The sequence below is a fragment of the Schistocerca piceifrons genome, chromosome 3 (assembly GCF_021461385.2).
Source record: "Schistocerca piceifrons isolate TAMUIC-IGC-003096 chromosome 3, iqSchPice1.1, whole genome shotgun sequence".
Taxonomy (NCBI): domain Eukaryota; kingdom Metazoa; phylum Arthropoda; class Insecta; order Orthoptera; family Acrididae; genus Schistocerca; species Schistocerca piceifrons.
The window spans coordinates 275,727,720-275,745,985 of NC_060140.1; the positions used below are offsets into that span (position 1 = coordinate 275,727,720).

General features: G+C 38.9%; 1 protein-coding gene across 1 annotated transcript in view; it reads left to right on the plus strand.

Moving 5' to 3' along the window:
* The window catches only part of LOC124789849 (nucleolar GTP-binding protein 1), a 70,768-nt gene that overhangs the window by 34,641 nt on the left and 17,861 nt on the right, over positions 1–18,266 (plus strand). The window contains exons 3-8 of the mRNA XM_047257356.1: positions 135–238; positions 2,402–2,485; positions 13,040–13,193; positions 16,455–16,697; positions 17,748–17,789; positions 17,882–18,037. Coding sequence (XP_047113312.1) covers positions 135–238; positions 2,402–2,485; positions 13,040–13,193; positions 16,455–16,697; positions 17,748–17,789; positions 17,882–18,037 — 783 coding nt within the window. The remainder of the gene's footprint in view (positions 1–134; positions 239–2,401; positions 2,486–13,039; positions 13,194–16,454; positions 16,698–17,747; positions 17,790–17,881; positions 18,038–18,266) is intronic.

The window sequence follows — 18,266 nt, forward strand, 5'->3', positions numbered from 1 at the left end:
CAGCCCGCTCATTGTTTTTTTTATACTGTATTAAATACTGTTGCTTTGTTGGGAGATCTATTCCAGCACCATAACATGTAAAATTTTGCAGACCTGTATCTTTATCAGTTAGTTGTTTTTGTTTTATTTTTCAGGATATTCATCCTTTTTATGCTGATCTTATGAATGTTCTCTATGACAAAGATCATTACAAATTGGCGCTGGGTCAGCTGAATATGGCGCGTCATCTTATTGACAAGTAAGATTAGCTTTTATTTATAATTTCCTAGAATAACTTGTGAGGTGAGACAATTAAGAGTAATGAGAATAAGAAGTGAAAACAAATAGATCAGCAAAAATTTCTTTTATAGAATTACACACTAAGAGTATACCGGTATGTGCTATATAATGGAGATGCCTGATAGTCAAGCAGAAACATTAATACCAGTACTATATTCGTACAGGTGCACCTGTCTCCCCTAACTTGTGCTTTTCCCTCACCAGTGCTGTTTCTTCCTTTGCCTATTCTCTTGTACTTAATGAAAAAAGATGAGTTGGCCACACACTTTTGAATTTAAATTTGCCCTCTTATTGATGCCTGGTCTTTGTAGAAATGTAAAGGATGCTCTCTTGTCAGCAAATAGGAGACATCACTGGAAAAGATAGATAGGATTTGCAACTGGTGAGTCCTCTTTTCTAAGGCGGTAATTGTCAGATGATAAAGGGGCCCTCACATGCTTAATATTTATTGAACAATAGTACTTTGTCAACACATTGTCAGAAGGTGGGAGGCCAAAAAGGTACGATACTATGGCACGTTATTTTTGCTTGGGGTGCATCAGTTAGAACTCTGCATTTGTAGCAAACTTGTCGGCACTTGGCAGTTTGGAATTTGTGTGTATTGCAATTGCAATCACTAAATGCTGCAAAAAGAAAAACAAAGGGAAGTGACAATGGGTGAAAAAGTGGCTTGGAAGGTGTTCTACACACAGTCACACTAATAGGCTGAAAAACACATGACCATACTACATGGTGCTAAGAGAACTTGCAGCATTTTCTGAGTCTGTTCATGTACTTGTCAGATTTCACTTTCCACAATGCGGGAAGTGATCAGTAAACCTGAAGAAAGTAAGATACGCCATTGTAGAGGGTGGGTGAGTGGTTGGGTAAGTAGGTATTTATTTCTGCTATAAATAATTGAGGCTTCTGAAATGAGCAAAGAAGCAGTGGTAGTGCCTTTCCCCTGCACTTTAAAGGATTTAGTTGAATGTTTCTATACCCAATTACTGAAGATCTATTAAATATGTAATCAAACTACTCACCTAAATGCACTTCAACAGATGATTTCGTTCATCTGTCTTTCATGATGTATTAATATCCATATCAGTTGTTCATGTCCGTATATCTTGAAGTCTCGACGGGAACTCTCTCTTATCGCAGAATACCACCTTTGCAAAGTACAGTGTATGGAGTGAGCGTAAATATTTTAAAGCTCTGCACTCACCTTCAATATATTGCATGAACTGCTCTTTGCTAGTCAATATTATTGTGCAGTACTGAGTATTGTACAATAAATATTGAGTGTATGAGAGGTCCCTTCATGGCCTATTGTAAAGGTCACTTCCTTCCATCCATGTAATTAGAATTACATAAGTCACAGTTAAATAGTTGGCTTTATTTTATCTGTCAAGCATTTTCACTATGATCATTTAATAGTGTACTTACAGGTTTTATGCCAAGTTGTTGTTTCCATTTCATTCATAAGATGGAAACACCAACTCGACAGATCACCCTAAAGCACACTGTTACTTGTCTTCATTGGCCTCAGCTTGCTGTTTGCCATTTGTGATGATTGTTCTTCCCAGACTCATTATTTTCCCTTCTTGTCAGTGAGAGGAAAGTATGCAGGGGAGATTTGCTTCCACCAAAATACCCATCCAAATGTCTGTATTGCCGCTTTGGTAAAATCATAGCCCCTAATTCCTCCAGGCCTTGGCACTCAAAACTTCCTTGTACCCACACTTATGGTTTTTTTAAATTTTTGGATGTTAAGGAGAGTCCCCCCCCCCTTAGTTTATTTCTTCTCTGCACTTGAGTTCCATAGCTCGCTCTCGCTCTCCATTAACATGTTGCATGCACTCCTCATCCCTCCTCACTCATTGTCATATGTGAATTGTAGGCGATACGTGTGTGAAGATGTATTATCTAAAGAGTTTGCACCTACTTATTTTGTTTAGAATATGAACATTTTGTTTGTTTGGTTCCTTTGACAGTGGTGAATTTTAATCAGTTTTAAATGGTTTCGAACATTGTGGGTTAGTAAATGTATGCTAATAGGCTTCCAAACAGATGCTTTAATTTTTCGTTTTTACGTAACTACTTGGATGCCTGCATTCAGTACAAAAGTTTCTATTTTTTCCAGTGTTGCAAAGGATTATGTACGCCTGCTAAAATTTGGTGACTCGCTATACAGATGTAAGCAACTGAAACGTGCAGCATTGGGACGGTAAGGCTTATGAATTTTTACCATTTTCATGAGCAATAAGTTCAATGTACTCCGGTGAGCTAGAGAGAGAGAGAGAGAGAGAGAGAGAGAGAGAGAGAGAGAGAGAGAGACAAAGGTATGCCATACAAAATAACAGTAGATTCCTACTTGAAATTTAAAAAGTTACAATATTGCAATATAATGTAACAAGTGGGCTTGGTGTCAAGAGTTGTTGTTCTGTATCACACAAAATTGGAACCGTAGTAACATTTATATGTACATATTTTCAAATATCTTATTCTCTTTTTATATTCTGACTGAGGCAACTTTGTTGATGTCTAGCATACTGGTTGTGCAGAGGCACTATAGCGGTATACTGTCTTCTTTCTTATGCAGCTGAACTGAACCTTTCAGTATTGGATGTTGGCTTCATCTCGTAACTTAATGATTTGGCATTTGCAAGCAGAAAGAGAACCAAACCCTTGTGATGCTCTTTTGTGCCTGCATTAGTTTTTGCAATGTAGGTTGTAATGACACCAATCTGTAGCCTAGTCTGAGGTCAAGTTTTGGGTGGAAGGTAACAGTTTGGTTGTGAGTCAGAAAATCGGTATTGATCATTTCTGATTATCCAGTTATGTAACATATGCAATAACAATTTTACCATTTGAACCTAACTTTACTCCTCAAATGGAGGGAAGAAACTACATCTCACATTCCGTGATTATGGATATACAGGCAGCTACTCAAAAATATCTTGTATGTAGAATGGTGGCGCATTAGGTAAGGTGCTGGACTGGAATTTGGGGTGATGGCAGTTCAAATCTCGATTTGAACATTTGATTTAGGTTTTATATGATTTCCTTAAGTTATGTAATTTCCTTTGAAAAAGTTCTAGCTGATTCCCCACCCCAAACTTAGCTTGTACTTTGTTTCTTGTGACTTCATTGTCAATGGGTTGTGAAATTCTAATCTTTCTTCTTTCCTCAGAAGTATCTCAAGTATTATATAATTAAAATTACCCCAAGCTGTATTGATTTGCAAGGAAAGATTTTTGTCCTTTACAATGTGATGTGTACCTGTCAGATTTCCAACATTCTTCTTTTAGTCAGTCAGTTACATGTTCCATAAATCATTTGGATGATTCTTTTATCGAATGATGTGTAACAAGTTAATTTACAGGGTATGTATGTGTTATTAGTAGAGACTGGTTTATATGCATTATAAAAAAAAACCTAAAATTTGCATGCAAATATGCATGAAAAATACTTAAAAATGCATGAAAAGTATCGAAATATGCAGGATCGAATAATAATAATAATAAAAAAAACAGTTACTGCAGGCATCATACCTCAAATTTGTGAACCTGTGCATATCTGTTATGAGGAAGAGTGCCGCCAATTATTATTTAAAACGTTTTCAAATTTTTCTTTAAGTTTTCTTGGGAATATCTCCGGCAATGAGGAGTTCACTACAATAGTTTTATTCATTAACTGAATAGATTCATTCAATGCCAAACCTTGAGTTTCAAGCTTTGTAACACTTGCAGTTATATGGAAAAATGAGTGGTAAACACAGCAGTATCTTTTTCAGTACCAGAATCATTAAAAACCACCTTGCACTGGCAAACTCCCAAAGCCTGTGCACTATTGAAATTGTTTACTACTCCTCTAATGCCCTCAAAATGTTCATTTGTAAAACAATACAGCTTCGACCCACATACCCCAACAGATTACTACTGGTTCAGGAGGTAAAGGCACATTTAGTAGATTTTCTTTGTAGGTCTTGGTGTGAGCAGGAGCTTTTAAAGATACTTTCTTTGTGGAGGAAATCAGTTTATTTACATTTACAAATGTGAAATGTACTTCTTCAGCAAGGCGATGTACTCCGTGAGCAAAGCATGTCACATGAATCAAATTGGGATAAAACACTCGGAGGGGAGGGCTTTTCCTGCTTTGATCATGTAGGGCGCAGGATCTGAAATAAACGCAAACACCCTTTCATTTGCAGAAGATTCTGGAAATATTTTTCTAATACCCTTTATCACAAATCTAGTGATCATAGAATCATCTACTTTTTCAAGTTCTTTACTGGCTGCTAAATAGGAAGAAGGAGGCTCTTCTTTTAAAACACCAATAATTAAAGTTCCAATTTAACAGGCCAGGTGTCTGTAGTTTTGTCAACTGAAATCCAGATAATGCCATCCAGGAGTTCATTGTGTATTTCTTCTAGAATATTTACGTACGTTGTTCGTATGTAATTTTTACACAATGTTGATTCATCTGGTATATTTGGATTTAAGCAATATTCGTGCAGGAAGCCTTTGAGGATAGGATTTGTAAGTTTGTGAAGAGGAATATTGCTGGCAGTGAACACTTCATGTAGATCCATGTTAAAGCAACTCTTTTGGTTGACTTTGGACAAATCCCTGCTATTGCAACTTGCTGTTGTCAGAAGTTGTCGTGATCCATTCATCTGCATTCCTGCAATATGAAGACTTGTCTGGACATGCTGGCCTATTTGAAACTTTTGTTTGCATTTAATGTTTCTCTCACAAACTCAACAAGATAAAACAACTCTGTCACATGTAAATGTTCCAGGATGGTCAGCTATCCATGAACTGGCGTTTCTTTTTCAGGCGGCATGGTGCACAACATGTTACACACTTCAGGTCGTAAACACGTTCAACTGTGTACAAGTAAATAGAAAGCTAAACTGATACAGTGCATGTGCGAGTAAAAGCTTGCGTATATCTAAAACAAAAAGATGATGTGACTTACCAAATGAAAGTTCTGGGAGGTCGACAGACACACAAACTAACACAAACATACACACAAAATTCACGCTTTCGCAACAAACTGTTGCCTCATCAGGAAAGAGGGAAGGAGAGGGAAAGACGAAAGGATGTGGGTTTTAAGGGAGAGGGTAAGGAGTCATTCCAATCCCGGGAGTGGAAAGACTTACCTTAGGGGGGAAAAAGGAAAAAAGGACGGGTATACACTCGCGCGCACACACACACATATCCATACACACATATCCATCCACACATATACAGACACAAGCAGACGTATAAATACGTCTGCTTGTGTCTGTATATGTGTGGATGGGTATGTGTGTGTGTGCGAGTGTATACCCGTCCTTTTTTCCTTTTTTTCCCCCCCTAAGGTAAGTCTTTCCACTCCCGGGATTGGAATGACTCCTTAGCCTCTCCCTTAAAACCCACATCCTTTCGTCTTTCCCTCTCCTTCCCTCTTTCCTGATGAGGCAACAGTTTGTTGTGAAAGCTTGAATTTTGTGTGTATGTTTGTGTTTGTTTGTGTGTCTGTCGACCTGCCAGCACTTTCATTTGGTAAGTCACATCATCTTTGTTTTTAGATATATTTTTCCTACGTGGAATGTTTCCCTTTATTATAAAAGCTTGCATAGTTTAATTTAATTGTTGCCGACACGACGGTGTGACAACGGAGGGGATTAATTGGGGGTGCCGGTGCAGGAGCATTGACTCTGTCTGCCTGTTCCTGTTCGTCTTCTGTAATGATTTCGCTAGGCAGTGGCCTCTTGGTTAGCGATTGCATGCAGTTCCTGGTCGCGGTCAATCTGTGAGACATCAAAACTAGATCAAGCTAGAGCCGCCCCTCTAAATTTTTAAAAGATTGCGAACATAGTGTGTGTGTGTGTGTGTGTGTGTGTGTGTGTGTGTGTGTGTGTGTGTGTGTGTGTGTGTGTGTCATATATATAATAGAGGGAAACATTCCACGTGGGAAAAATATATCTAAAAACACAGATGATGTGACTTACCGAACGAAAGTGCTGGCAGGTCGATAGACACACAAACAAACACAAACATACACATGAAATTCAAGCTTTCGCAACAAACTGTTGCCTCATCAGGAAAGAGGGAAAGACGAAAGGATGTGGGTTTTAAGGGAGAGGGTAAGGAGTCATTCCAATCCCGGGAGCGGAAAGACTTACCTTAGTCCTTTTTTCCCCCTAAGGTAAGTCTTTCCGCTCCCGGGATTGGAATGACTCCTTACCCTCTCCCTTAAAACCCACTTCCTTTCGTCTTCCCCTCTCCTTCCCTCTTTCCTGATGAGGCAACAGTTTGTTGCGAAAGCTTGGATTTTGTGTGTATGTTTGTGTTAGTTTGTGTGTCTATCGACCTGCCAGCGCTTTCGTTCGGTAAGTCACCTCATATATATATTGGCTGAGGGACTGTGTCAGCTTTCAGACAACACTACATACAAAGTTTGCCAAGGTAATCCCATTCCTGATGTCCAGGCCGAGCTTCAAGGAATCCTCAGAACCTTAGGCCCCCTACAAAACCTTTCACCTGACTCCATCAACCTCCCGACCCCACCGACACCCTGCGCCCCTACCTTCTACCTACTTCCTAAAATTCATAAACCCAATCATCCCGGCCGCCCCATTGTAGCTGGTTACCAAGCCCCAACAGAACGTATCTCTCTCTACGTAGGTCAACACCTTCAACAACCCAATGCATGGAGGCTCCCATCCTTCATCAAAGACACCAACCACTTTCTCGAACACCTGGAATCCTTACCCAATCTGTTACCCCCGGAAACCATCCTTGTAACCATTGATGGCACTTCCTTATACACAAATATTCCGCATGTCCAGGGCCTCGCTGCGATGGAGCACTTCCTTTCACGACGATCACCTGCCACCCTCCCTAAAACCTCTTTCCTCATTACCTCAGCCAGCTTCATCCTGACTCACAACTTCTTCACTTTCGAAGGCCAGACATACCAACAATTAAAGGGAACAGCCATGGGTACCAGGATGGCCCCCTCATACGCCAACCTATTTATGGGCCACTTAGAGGAAACCTTCTTGGTTACCCAGGCCTGCCAACCCAAAGTTTGGTACAGATTTATTGATGACATCTTCATGATCTGGACTCACAGTGAAGAAGAACTCCAGAATTTCCTCTCCAACCTCAACTCCTTTGGTTCCATCAGATTCACCTGGTCCTACTCCAAATCCCATGCCACTTTCCTTGACATTGACCTCCATCTGTCCAATGGCCAGCTTCACACGTCCGTCCACATCAAACCCACCAAGAAGCCACCGTACCTCCATTATGACAGCTGCCACCCATTCCATATCAAACGGTCCCTTCCCTACACCCTAGGTCTTCGTGGTAAACGAATCTGCTCCAGTCCTGAATTCCTGAACCATTACACCAACAACCTGAAAACAGGTTTCGCATCCCGCAACTACCCTCCCGACCTGGTACAGAAGCAAATAAGTAGAGCCACTCCCTCATCCCCTCAAACCCAGAACCTCCCACAGAAGAACCGCAGAAGTGCCCCACTTGTGACAGGATACTTTCTGGGACTGGATCACTCTCTGAATGTGGCTCTCCAGCAGGGATACGACTTCCTCAAATTCTGCCCTGAAATGAGATCATCCTTCATGAAATCCTCCCCACTCCACCAAGAGTGTCTTTCCGCCGTCCACCTAACCTTCGTAACCTTTTAGTTCATCCCTTTGAAATCCCCAAACCACTTTCCCTACCCTCTGGCTCCTACCCTTGTAACCAGCCCCAGTGTAAAACCTGCCCCATGCACCCTCCCACCACCACCTACTCCAGTCCTGTCACCCTGAAGGTGAAGGTGTACATGATCAAAGACAGAGCCACCTGTGAAAGCACCCACGTGATTTACCAACTGACCTGCCTACACTGCGAAGCTTTCTATGTGGGAATGACCAGCAACAAACTGTCCATTCGCATGAATGGACACAGGCAGACAGTGATTGTCGGTAATGGGGATCACCCTGTGGCTAAACATGCCTTGATGCACGGCCAGCACATCTTGGCAAAGTGTTACACTGTCCGGGTTATCTGGATACTTCCCACTAACACCAACCTATCAGAACTCCAGAGATGGGAACTTGCCCTTCAATATATCCTCTCTTCCCGTTACCCACCAGACCTCAACCTCCGCTAATTTCAAGTTGCCACCACTCATACCTCACCAGTCATTCATCATCATCTTTGCCTCTGTACTTCCGCCTCGACTGACATCTCTGCCCAAACTCTTTGCTTTTATATATGTCTTCTTGTGTCTGGATATGTGCGGATGGATATGTGTCGGCCCCGCCGATTCCTTCCCTCAGTAGCTCCTTCTGCTATTGTTCGAATGATGTTGTTGTGTTGTAGGATGTGGCCTACAAGTTTGTCTCTTCTTGTTTGTATGTGCCTCCACAGAGATATAGTTTGCTGTACTCTTCTAAGCACCTCTTCGTTTGTTGCTTTCTCTCTTCAGCTGGTCTTCATCATCCTTCTATAGCACCACATCTCCAGGGCCTCTAGCCGTCTTCTCTCTTCTCTTCCAATCGTCCAAGTTTCACATCCGTATAGGGCCACACTTCAAACGAAACCTTTCATGATACATTTCCTTATTTTCAGACTGATGTTGTTGCTGGTGGGTAAGTTCCTTCTCTGATTAAATGCAATTTTGGCCTTTTGTATTCTGGTTGTAATTTCTTTCTGGCTTCTACCATCTCTTGTGATTTTGCTTCCCAGGTAAGTAAATTCCTCTATCACTTCCAGCTCCTCTCTTCCAATTCTTATTCTCAAAGGTTCGTATTCTGCTCCTGTACTGCATACCATCACTTTAGTCTTTTTCTTGTTTATTCTCATTCCATACTGATGGCATAGATTTTTTCATTGTTTTGAGGACATCCTCTAGATCTTCTTTTGTCTCTGTGACTATAGCAATATCATCTGCATAATGTAGATGTCTATCTTCTGCCCAATAATTTTGATCCCTACCTCAGTAGTTTCTCGAACTTGGTGTATAGCTTCCTGGATGTAAGCATTGAATATAAGAGGAGGGAGAGCACATCCTTGCCTTACCCCTTTTCTAATATTTGCTTCTTGTTCATGATGACAGTTCCTAATCACTGCCACCTCATTCTTATAGAAGCTGAGTATCACACGGATGTCTTTGTACTTTATTCCACTTTTCCTCAGCACTCTGAACATCTCTTGCCAGATAACATTATCAAATGCCTTTTCCATGTCTACAAAGGCAATATAAGTTGGTTAATTTTTCTGTAATTGCTTTTCAATAATGAGTCTGTGCCAGAATCGCCTCTCTTTTACCCAGTCCTCTTCTGAAGCCAAACTGGTCTTCACTCAGCATATCTTCCACCTTTTTTTCAATTCTCTTCAGAACTATTTTTGTGAGAATTTTTGATGCATGTGATGTTAGGCTTAGAGTTCGGTACTGTTTGCATTTTGTAGCTGCTGCCTTCTTTGGTATAGGAACAATGATACATTTCTGGAAGTTTGTCAGTATATCTCCTGTGTTATAGATGGACCTAATAAGTTTAAGCAGCATCATTTTCATGCTGTCACGAGCATTCTTTATTAGTTCTGCAGCGATGTCATCAATACCTGTTGCTTTGTTGTCCTGTAGTTCTTTTAGAGCTCTGTCAAATTCTTCTTGCAGAATCTTATCTCTCTTGTCTTCGTCTACTTGCTCTTCTCTTCCTATTACTTCCTCCGAAAGAGGTGTTCCAGCATACAACTCCTCTATGTATTCTTTCCATCTTTTCACCATGTCTTCACCAAACAGCATTATCCCCTCTTTATTTTTTATTGTGCCTGAGAGTGTTGTTTTACGTTTGTTAAAAAATTGATTTACTGTTCTGTAGGGTAAACCAGTTCTTCCGTTTTGCATATTTTCTTCCACTTCTCTGCACATTTCTTCAAGAAAATTTTCTTTTGCTTTCCTAGCTTTTCTATTAACTAAATTCCTTAGTCTTCTGTATTCAACTTTTCCTTGTTCATCAGTTGCATTTTTGTATAATCTCCTGTTTTCTATAAGCTCAATAATATCTGCTGTAATGTATTTCCTCTTGTTTTTGGGTTCAGTTCTTCCAACTATCTTTTCCGCTGCTCTATATATACCAGATTTAATTTGATCCCACTCTTCATTTACTCCAACATGTTGAAAAATCTTAGCTAGGTTATCTGTTTCAGGAGCATAGCGCTCTCTCAGTTTTCAATTTTTCTAGTTCCAGTTTGTTTTACTGGCTTCTTCTTCAAACGTTTGAATCTCAATGAACTTTTCATCAGGACCAGGTTGAGATCACTGCCTATGTCTGTAGATGGATAGCACCTGCAATCTTTTAGCTGGTACCTAAAACATGCTTTCACTAGAATGTAATCAATGTGTTGTCTCCTCAGGTCTGCAGGGGCCTTCCATGTGTATCTTCTTCGTTTGTGATGTTGGAAAAGTGTGTTTGCAACAACTAATTGGTTCCTTGAGCAGAACTCGATAAGCCAATCTCCTCCTTCATTCCTTCTTCCAAGTCCATATTTGCCAACAATTCCTTCCTCCGGTTCTTCACCCACAATCATGTTCCAGTCCCCCATGGCAATCAGGTTTTCATCTCCCTTAACATTTCTCATCACATTACTTATTTCTTTATATATTTCGTCAATGACTGCATCTTCTTCTTTGGATGTGGGCATGTATATTTGTATTATCACAGTGTCCTTTGGTTTAGTTTCAAGTTTGACTGGTATTATTCGAGAGCTATATTGCACATTTCCCTTGACACATGAGCCATAGTTTTTCCTCAAAATTATTCCAACTCCTCCCATTCCTGGTCTATCTTGGTCAGTTCCGGTGTGAATGAATGACTGTATTCTCCAGACCAGAAATCACCTGGCTGGGGCCATCTCATCTCCGATATGCCTAGGATATCGATTTCCAGTCATTCCAGTGTTCTCACATTCCAAGTGGCTATGTTAAAATTGAAATTCTTTTCCTTCACATTGTCTATATCCTTTGCAGTCCCCACCCAGAGATCCGATTGGGGGACTATTTTATCTCTGAAAAATTTTACGGAAGATACTGACATGGTTTACTACTGATACTTGGGATAACCGTAGTTCTTTAATGTGGTGGTTTCCCCATTGCCTTCCACGTCCTATGCCGTTGACCATCACCTGGTTCTTCTGCCTTTGGAGACGATTTCTCATTTCCTCATTCCTGTCCAGCGAATGCTGGGTGATGACTTATCCCGGTCATCCCTCAGTCCCTGTCTACGTTAGCCATCACATGAAGTGAGGTTTCCCATTCTCTACCGCATGGAGGTGTAGATCAGGAGTTTCCCTTCATTGGGTCTAGGACCTTAACAGCATTTCCTAGTCCCCTCCAGTACTTTAGAGAGCTGGAATTTATTGTGGTAAAATGGCTGCCATCCTTCTAATTTGACGTCAGAACTTTATAATACAGGTCGTTTTTAGACACAGCTCATACTCTTTAATAGAGGATTTTTTTTCCTTTCTATCAAGTTCTTGTAGCTACTATAAATCAGACCATCTTCAGTCATAGAGAATTTATAAGTTAAACATTCCAATGTCATTTATTTATTAATTATTTATTATTTATTAATTATTTGTTAATTTGATATCATATAAAGAATCACTTCATATAGGTTGGGAACAGGAACTGAAAGTGCAAAATGCTATTGATATGAATTGAAGGGTCGATTGTACATGTTTCTAAGACATCAGTCATTAACTTTTAGCAATAAAACCACTCACATTTAGTGTTTTCAGTGCACTTGTAAACACAGTTTCACTCTCCAGTATGTTAGTAAAAGGGATATGTGAAGTACACTTCATCACTACTGGGCCAGGTAGTGCAGAATTAGTTCTTTATTCGAAATTGTGTAGATTCTTACTAATCTGGTGATTCCTTGCACATATTGGTGCTGTATTAGCAGAAGTACCAGATTTTTTAATGTTTCTTAAATGTAGTGTAGACACAAAGGGATTATACTTTATTAAATCCAAAGATATTCATTTTCATGTAAAATTTAGTCCTTGAGTGTGCACATATACTGTAGTATCATTCATTATGAAAAATGTCCCGAATTTTTAGTTGTCACAATGATGAAATGTGATGGTATTATGCTTTATCACATAATGGTTTTACAAGCATTACATTGGTATTGTATGTTTCTGAGTGTTGGATAATGTGCTTAAGATGTCTGCAGCTTCAGCACCAGCAATGTGAGATATCTTCATGTTCTATCCTCCTGTGTTCTCTTCCTCATAACTTTCCTTTAAGATTTTGATTATCTCTTCGTCTGTTAAATTTTGTCATAAATAGTTGCTCGTCCAACATTGTACTCAACAGCAATGTCTTTCTGCGAAGAATCTCAGTTCTACTTATCTCTAATTGAGTTTCTGCTTGAGGTGTAGTGTAATGTGTTTTCTTTCAGAAGCCATGATTCTGAAAGGTTCAAACTTGTATAGCATTGTTTAACAGTGTAACTAAAAACATCGCTGTGCACAAGAGTTCATTTTTGTCTGCTTCTTTTCCGCTTCAGCGAATGGAGGCTTGATGTGGGCCGGGTTACTGAGAAGTCGGACTACCAGTGGGTGGATTGGCGAGAGTTTGCTGTATAAGACTTTCCACTTTATTGTAAAGATTATATTGTTACTTGGTTATAGTTCTTTTCTGTTTGTGGGATATTGATGTGTTACATCTGTTTTACATGTAATTCAACTTATATTTCTTCTTTTAGTATGGCAACCATTATGAAACGACAAGGTCCAAACCTGCAATATTTGGAACAAGTGAGACAACACTTGGCAAGGTTACCTTCTATTGATCCGTTTACAAGAACAATCATAATTTGTGGTTTTCCAAACGTTGGAAAATCCAGCTTTATTAACAAGGTAAGTGTATTTTGGAAACAAAAAGCATATGTATTTTTAAAAAATAGAAGTCATAATTTTGAAAGATCCTTGTTGCATGATGATAATATCAAACGAACAATTTCCAGTCTGCATTGTGTCAGTAACTATGTGTTTACTCTGTTGTTCTGTGTTTCATTGTTATTGCTTGCTTGCTTGCTTACTTTCAAGATCCAGGAGTGTCTCCAATTTTTGTCCACATTTATTTTATTAAATAGATGTTTTTTTTAATGTAAAAAAGCTTTTATGGCCTAGATCATAATTTTAATTGTACAATCAAAGCAAGATGACTAGCTTTGTCTACTGTCTACGACCTTCTTTAGATTGCTCAAATCATAAAAAGAATTGGAATATTCATTGAAGAACCCACATTCATGCAATGATGTGCATTTTTATTATGAGCCAACAACACCAAGAAAGTATGTAGTTACAAGCTTTATCGCAAAAGAGGTTGTAAACCATAATGTTGCAAGTTGCAGGCAATAAAGAGGGATAATGGCCAATTGTGTTAGTAAAAATTGCACCAAATGCACATTATTTGCAAATCTTCATTTCTTTTTGACCAAATGTTCATATCAAGAATTTCATTTCACAGGCTGTTAGTCTTTTCCAATCTCTTGCCCTAATTGCCCAGGCTTCACTGCCATAGCACAGCACCGGTCTTGCTAAGGTTTTATAAAGTCGTATTCTGGCGTGTGCTGAAATAGCGAAGGTTTTGTTACATTATTAACAACGCCCTTTGGTTTTGTATACCTGGTGGGTTTTTCAGCTAGGTTTGTTTCTTCCAGGAAGGCTAGTTCATAGACTAAATATATGAATGTGACCACTCTTTCTAGAATTCTATCTTTCAAACATAGTAATCTGTAATGGGTATTTTCCGCAGAAGGCCATAGGTTTTTTTTTGTATTGGTGTTCAAGCTGTTTCCCTCAGATATAACCTGTCAGTTGTATACAGAGTGCTGCAAGCCACCCCTGGAGATGCTACAAAAGCTAAATCATATGCAAAAAGTAAACCAATTAGCTTTATGTTTCTGTTGACTTGAATGAAGCTGCTGGCATTGTCTCAACTCTTGGATCATTTTAAACAACAATGCCGAAAGGCCATATCCCTGTTGCTACTACTGCATGTATTTTGCCCCATTGTGATAATCTGTCCTCTTCCTTGACACTGATTAAATTCATTCTACAAATCGTGCATGTATTATTGATAAGATGGTGGGGAACATGATCATCTGCCAGAATATGTAACAGTTTGTTTTTATTAACTTTATCAAAAGCTTTTTTGAAGTTAACAAAGGGAATTTGTGTTTCTAGATTTTTTCTATTAGCAAATTTAGTGGAAAAACGGCCATCACAGCATGATCTTCCTTTACAGACATTTTGCTCCGCACCTATGTTGGGTTCGTAGTGTCTGTACAATTTGTTTTTGACGTTGTTGCCAAAAATTTTATGTGCTAGATTCAATAAACTTATTCCACTGTATCTATCATAATTGTTCACGTCTCCTTTATGAAGATAGGAATAACAGTTCATTTAGTCTAGTTCTCAGCTATATCATCTCCTGACCACATCATATTTAAGTAATTAATGAATCTGTCTATAAATGACTTGCTTGCATCTTTAAACAGCTCTAGATTGTTTGAATTTTCTTTTTTATTTTGCTTAATACTTCTCTAAGTTCACACTTAGAGATGGTTTCTGTTGAATAATTCCCTGTGAGTTGGATTGTAAGAGGCTCTGATGTTTGAGACCATAGGTTCTGAAAATACTGCAACCATTTAGGCAAAGAGATGGGATCTTTTCACATTCTTTATTGTCTCACTGTTTAGCTTTTTAAACGCTGAAATAACAATAATATTGTGAAAAGAATAGATAGCTATTTATCTTCCTGTTTCCTTGTCGATAGATGTTTTATAAATGTATGTATATATTTTCCCTTGTAAATAAATATTGTTTGGAAAGTCTGTATGATAGTTGTCTGTTTGAGTTGTTCAACGGATGGCACTGTGACGCAAAAGTTCAATGGAAACGAAATACATTTTGCAGTAGCATCAGCTGGTACTTTTCCTTCACCCTTATTCAATAACTGTTTTTAAAATGTGGCTGCTGATGCACACGCTGCAATGTATGTGCATATTGGTCTTAAGTATGAGTTTTCACACGTCTCCAAAGATGTGATGCTTTGAGGCAAGCATTGAGCTCATCAGCTGGTATCATTGGAAGAGTTTGTCTAAAGTCGCCAGATAATAAAATGAGAGCACCACTGAACAGTGGTCATATAAATGCACATATGCTGTTTCAAATGCTTTTGCCAGTATGGCACGCATGCCACCTACTGTAAGGTGATTGCACTACACTTATAACCTTCACACAAGTGCAAGCAATTGGTTGACAAAGTTTTATTGCAATTGCATGCATTGTATGGCAGTGCACAAAATATGAACAAACGAACAAACAAATGCAGATTTTTTTTTTTTAGTCTGAAATCTGGTAAGGGTGTTGCTGGGAGGAAATTTGGAACCTAAGCTTTTCAGGCTATTTCTGACTACCCTGTAGAGTCCAACAACACATTATTCAAGAAGAAAGTGTGGTTGCTATATATGACATCTGTGCAGTAAGTGCTGTAGCCAAGGTGACCTTATAATGAATTGCAGATGTCATACAAAGTAAACTGTGCCCTCAGATCAATCTCATATTTTATTAATCTCATTTGCCATAAAATACAGTATTCATATTAAGTAGAAGTTTTCATACTACTACATTTCTTATGTATTTGACTTATGGCTGTCCATATTTTGCTGTTATATGGTTTACTAATGGATCATTGTGAATATCAAACTAAAAATTCTTCTGTAATGAATGCTGTACACTAGCATGTACCATTCTAATTTTGATCATTCTTGGCAGTGACTGAACATGTCAAATTCTTTTCAGAACATACATGTGACATACTCTAAGAGCTTCTCTCTCAGTAGTTTATGGAAAATGTATCTTAACATCCTATGCAAACCATCTGCAGCCAGGTAACAAAACGAGAAACAATCTTTTCAATCCTGAAGAGGAGACTATTTGAAAATCCTGTACTATGTGATGATGTGGTAATGATGTATTAATTGAATGTGTCTGAATTGAAGTGTTGACAGTTCCACTTAATTTGGAAAAAATGGTACTCATTAAATAGCACCTGTAGTGAAATTGACCATGTATTGTTTGAAATACTATGAACTTAAATGTTTTTAACAGATTACAAGAGCCGATGTGGAGGTTCAGCCGTATGCTTTCACAACTAAATCACTGTATGTTGGTCACACTGACTACAAGTATCTGAGGTGGCAAGTTATTGATACTCCTGGAATTCTGGATCATCCTCTTGAAGAACGTAATGTTATAGAAATGCAGGCGGTTACTGCACTTGCCCACCTCCGTGCAGCTGTGCTTTACATTATGGATTTGTCTGAGCAGTGTGGACACACTGTAGAAGAGCAAGTATGTACACAACTCTCACTACATTTAGAGTGGCATGCATGTGTGCATATCTCTCTCTCTCTCTCTCTCTCTCTCTCTCTCTCTCTCTCTCTCTCTCTCTCTTTCTCTTTCTCTCTTTGTAGTTCTAATGCTGTTATATGCAATGAACAGAATGATTACTCTGATGTCATTAGCCTTTAAAGAGCTGGGGTCTTAAATGAGATAGCTGTTGGGGTAAGACATATTGATTTCCATGCTAATCCGTCTCCAATTTGAGCTAATGTTTGGTCTCTGCTCTAGGGACCATGCATTGAACAAGATGGTGCAATGGTTAGCACACACTACTTGTTTGGGAGGCAGAGTATGCAAACCGCAATCCATTGATCCAGATTTAGGTTTTCATAAATTGGTTAGGGTGGGTGGTTACTTTGAAAAGGACATAGCCAATTTCCTTCCCCATCCTTATCACGTCTGGATTGAGTTCTGTCCTCAGTGACCTGCTGACAGAGGAGACAAAGAACTGGAAACAATTTTCCTATGACATATAGGAAAAGAAGGGCAGTTACATAGGGCATAAAAAATCTCACTGTTGGAGAGCATCTAAAATTGCAGAAAGCCCTTCAAACATACTGTCTGAACTTGATTCCAGCCTAAAAGCCTGTGATGTTTTCTGTACACCCACTGAAGGGTAGTTGGATTATATTAGCTGAATCTGAAGCAGGAAAGTTTCAAGAAGAAACTGCACATCACAATGAAGTGTAAGCTGTGAAAGATATGTAGCACCAAGAAAATGAGAAAACATTGACTTACAGTTTGATCATCAGCATTATGGTTATATGGTGACTGAAATGTGACCCAGCTCTTCAGTGCATCCTTGGAATTACTAATGCAAGTTGTGGAACATACAAAAGTAAAGTATTATGTTTTTAAAGTGTGATGTTTGAGAAAATGTTTGTAGTATTGGAGGAATTAAATTGAATTTTTGCATACTTTTGTGTCCATGGAAATTCATCCAATGAGATTATCTAACATGCAAATAATTGAGTTTGTTTTTTTTTTTTTTTTTTCCAGGTTAAACTCTTTGAAAGTATTAAACCGCTGTTCGCCAACAAGGTAAGAAAATGTCTGTTTTAGTTGTGACATGACCATTTCAGTGTTGAGATAGGTGGTTTTACTTCCTGATCCATGTTTTGCTCACATTTCAGCCACTGATGGTAGTCCTGAATAAAGCAGATGTTGTTAGATTAGAAGAACTTCCTCCAGAGAAACAAGCACTCTTGAAGCCATTGGAAGATGAAAATGTACCAATAAAGCAAATGAGCACAATGACAGATGAAGGTGTGATAGAAGTTAAAACAGAGGTATTATTTTCCATAAGTTATAGGTGGCTCTATTTTGTTATTGCATTTCTAGCACGTGCTTATTTAACTTTATTGTGAAAGTTTAAGGAAAGTTATTTTTCGTTTATGATGATTGTGATGTTGGTTGTGTTTGTGTACTATAGCATGGGGGTTTATTTCTGTTCTCTCTCTCTCTCTCTCTCTCTCTCTCTCTCTCTCTCTCTCTGTGTGTGTGTGTGTGTGTGTGTGT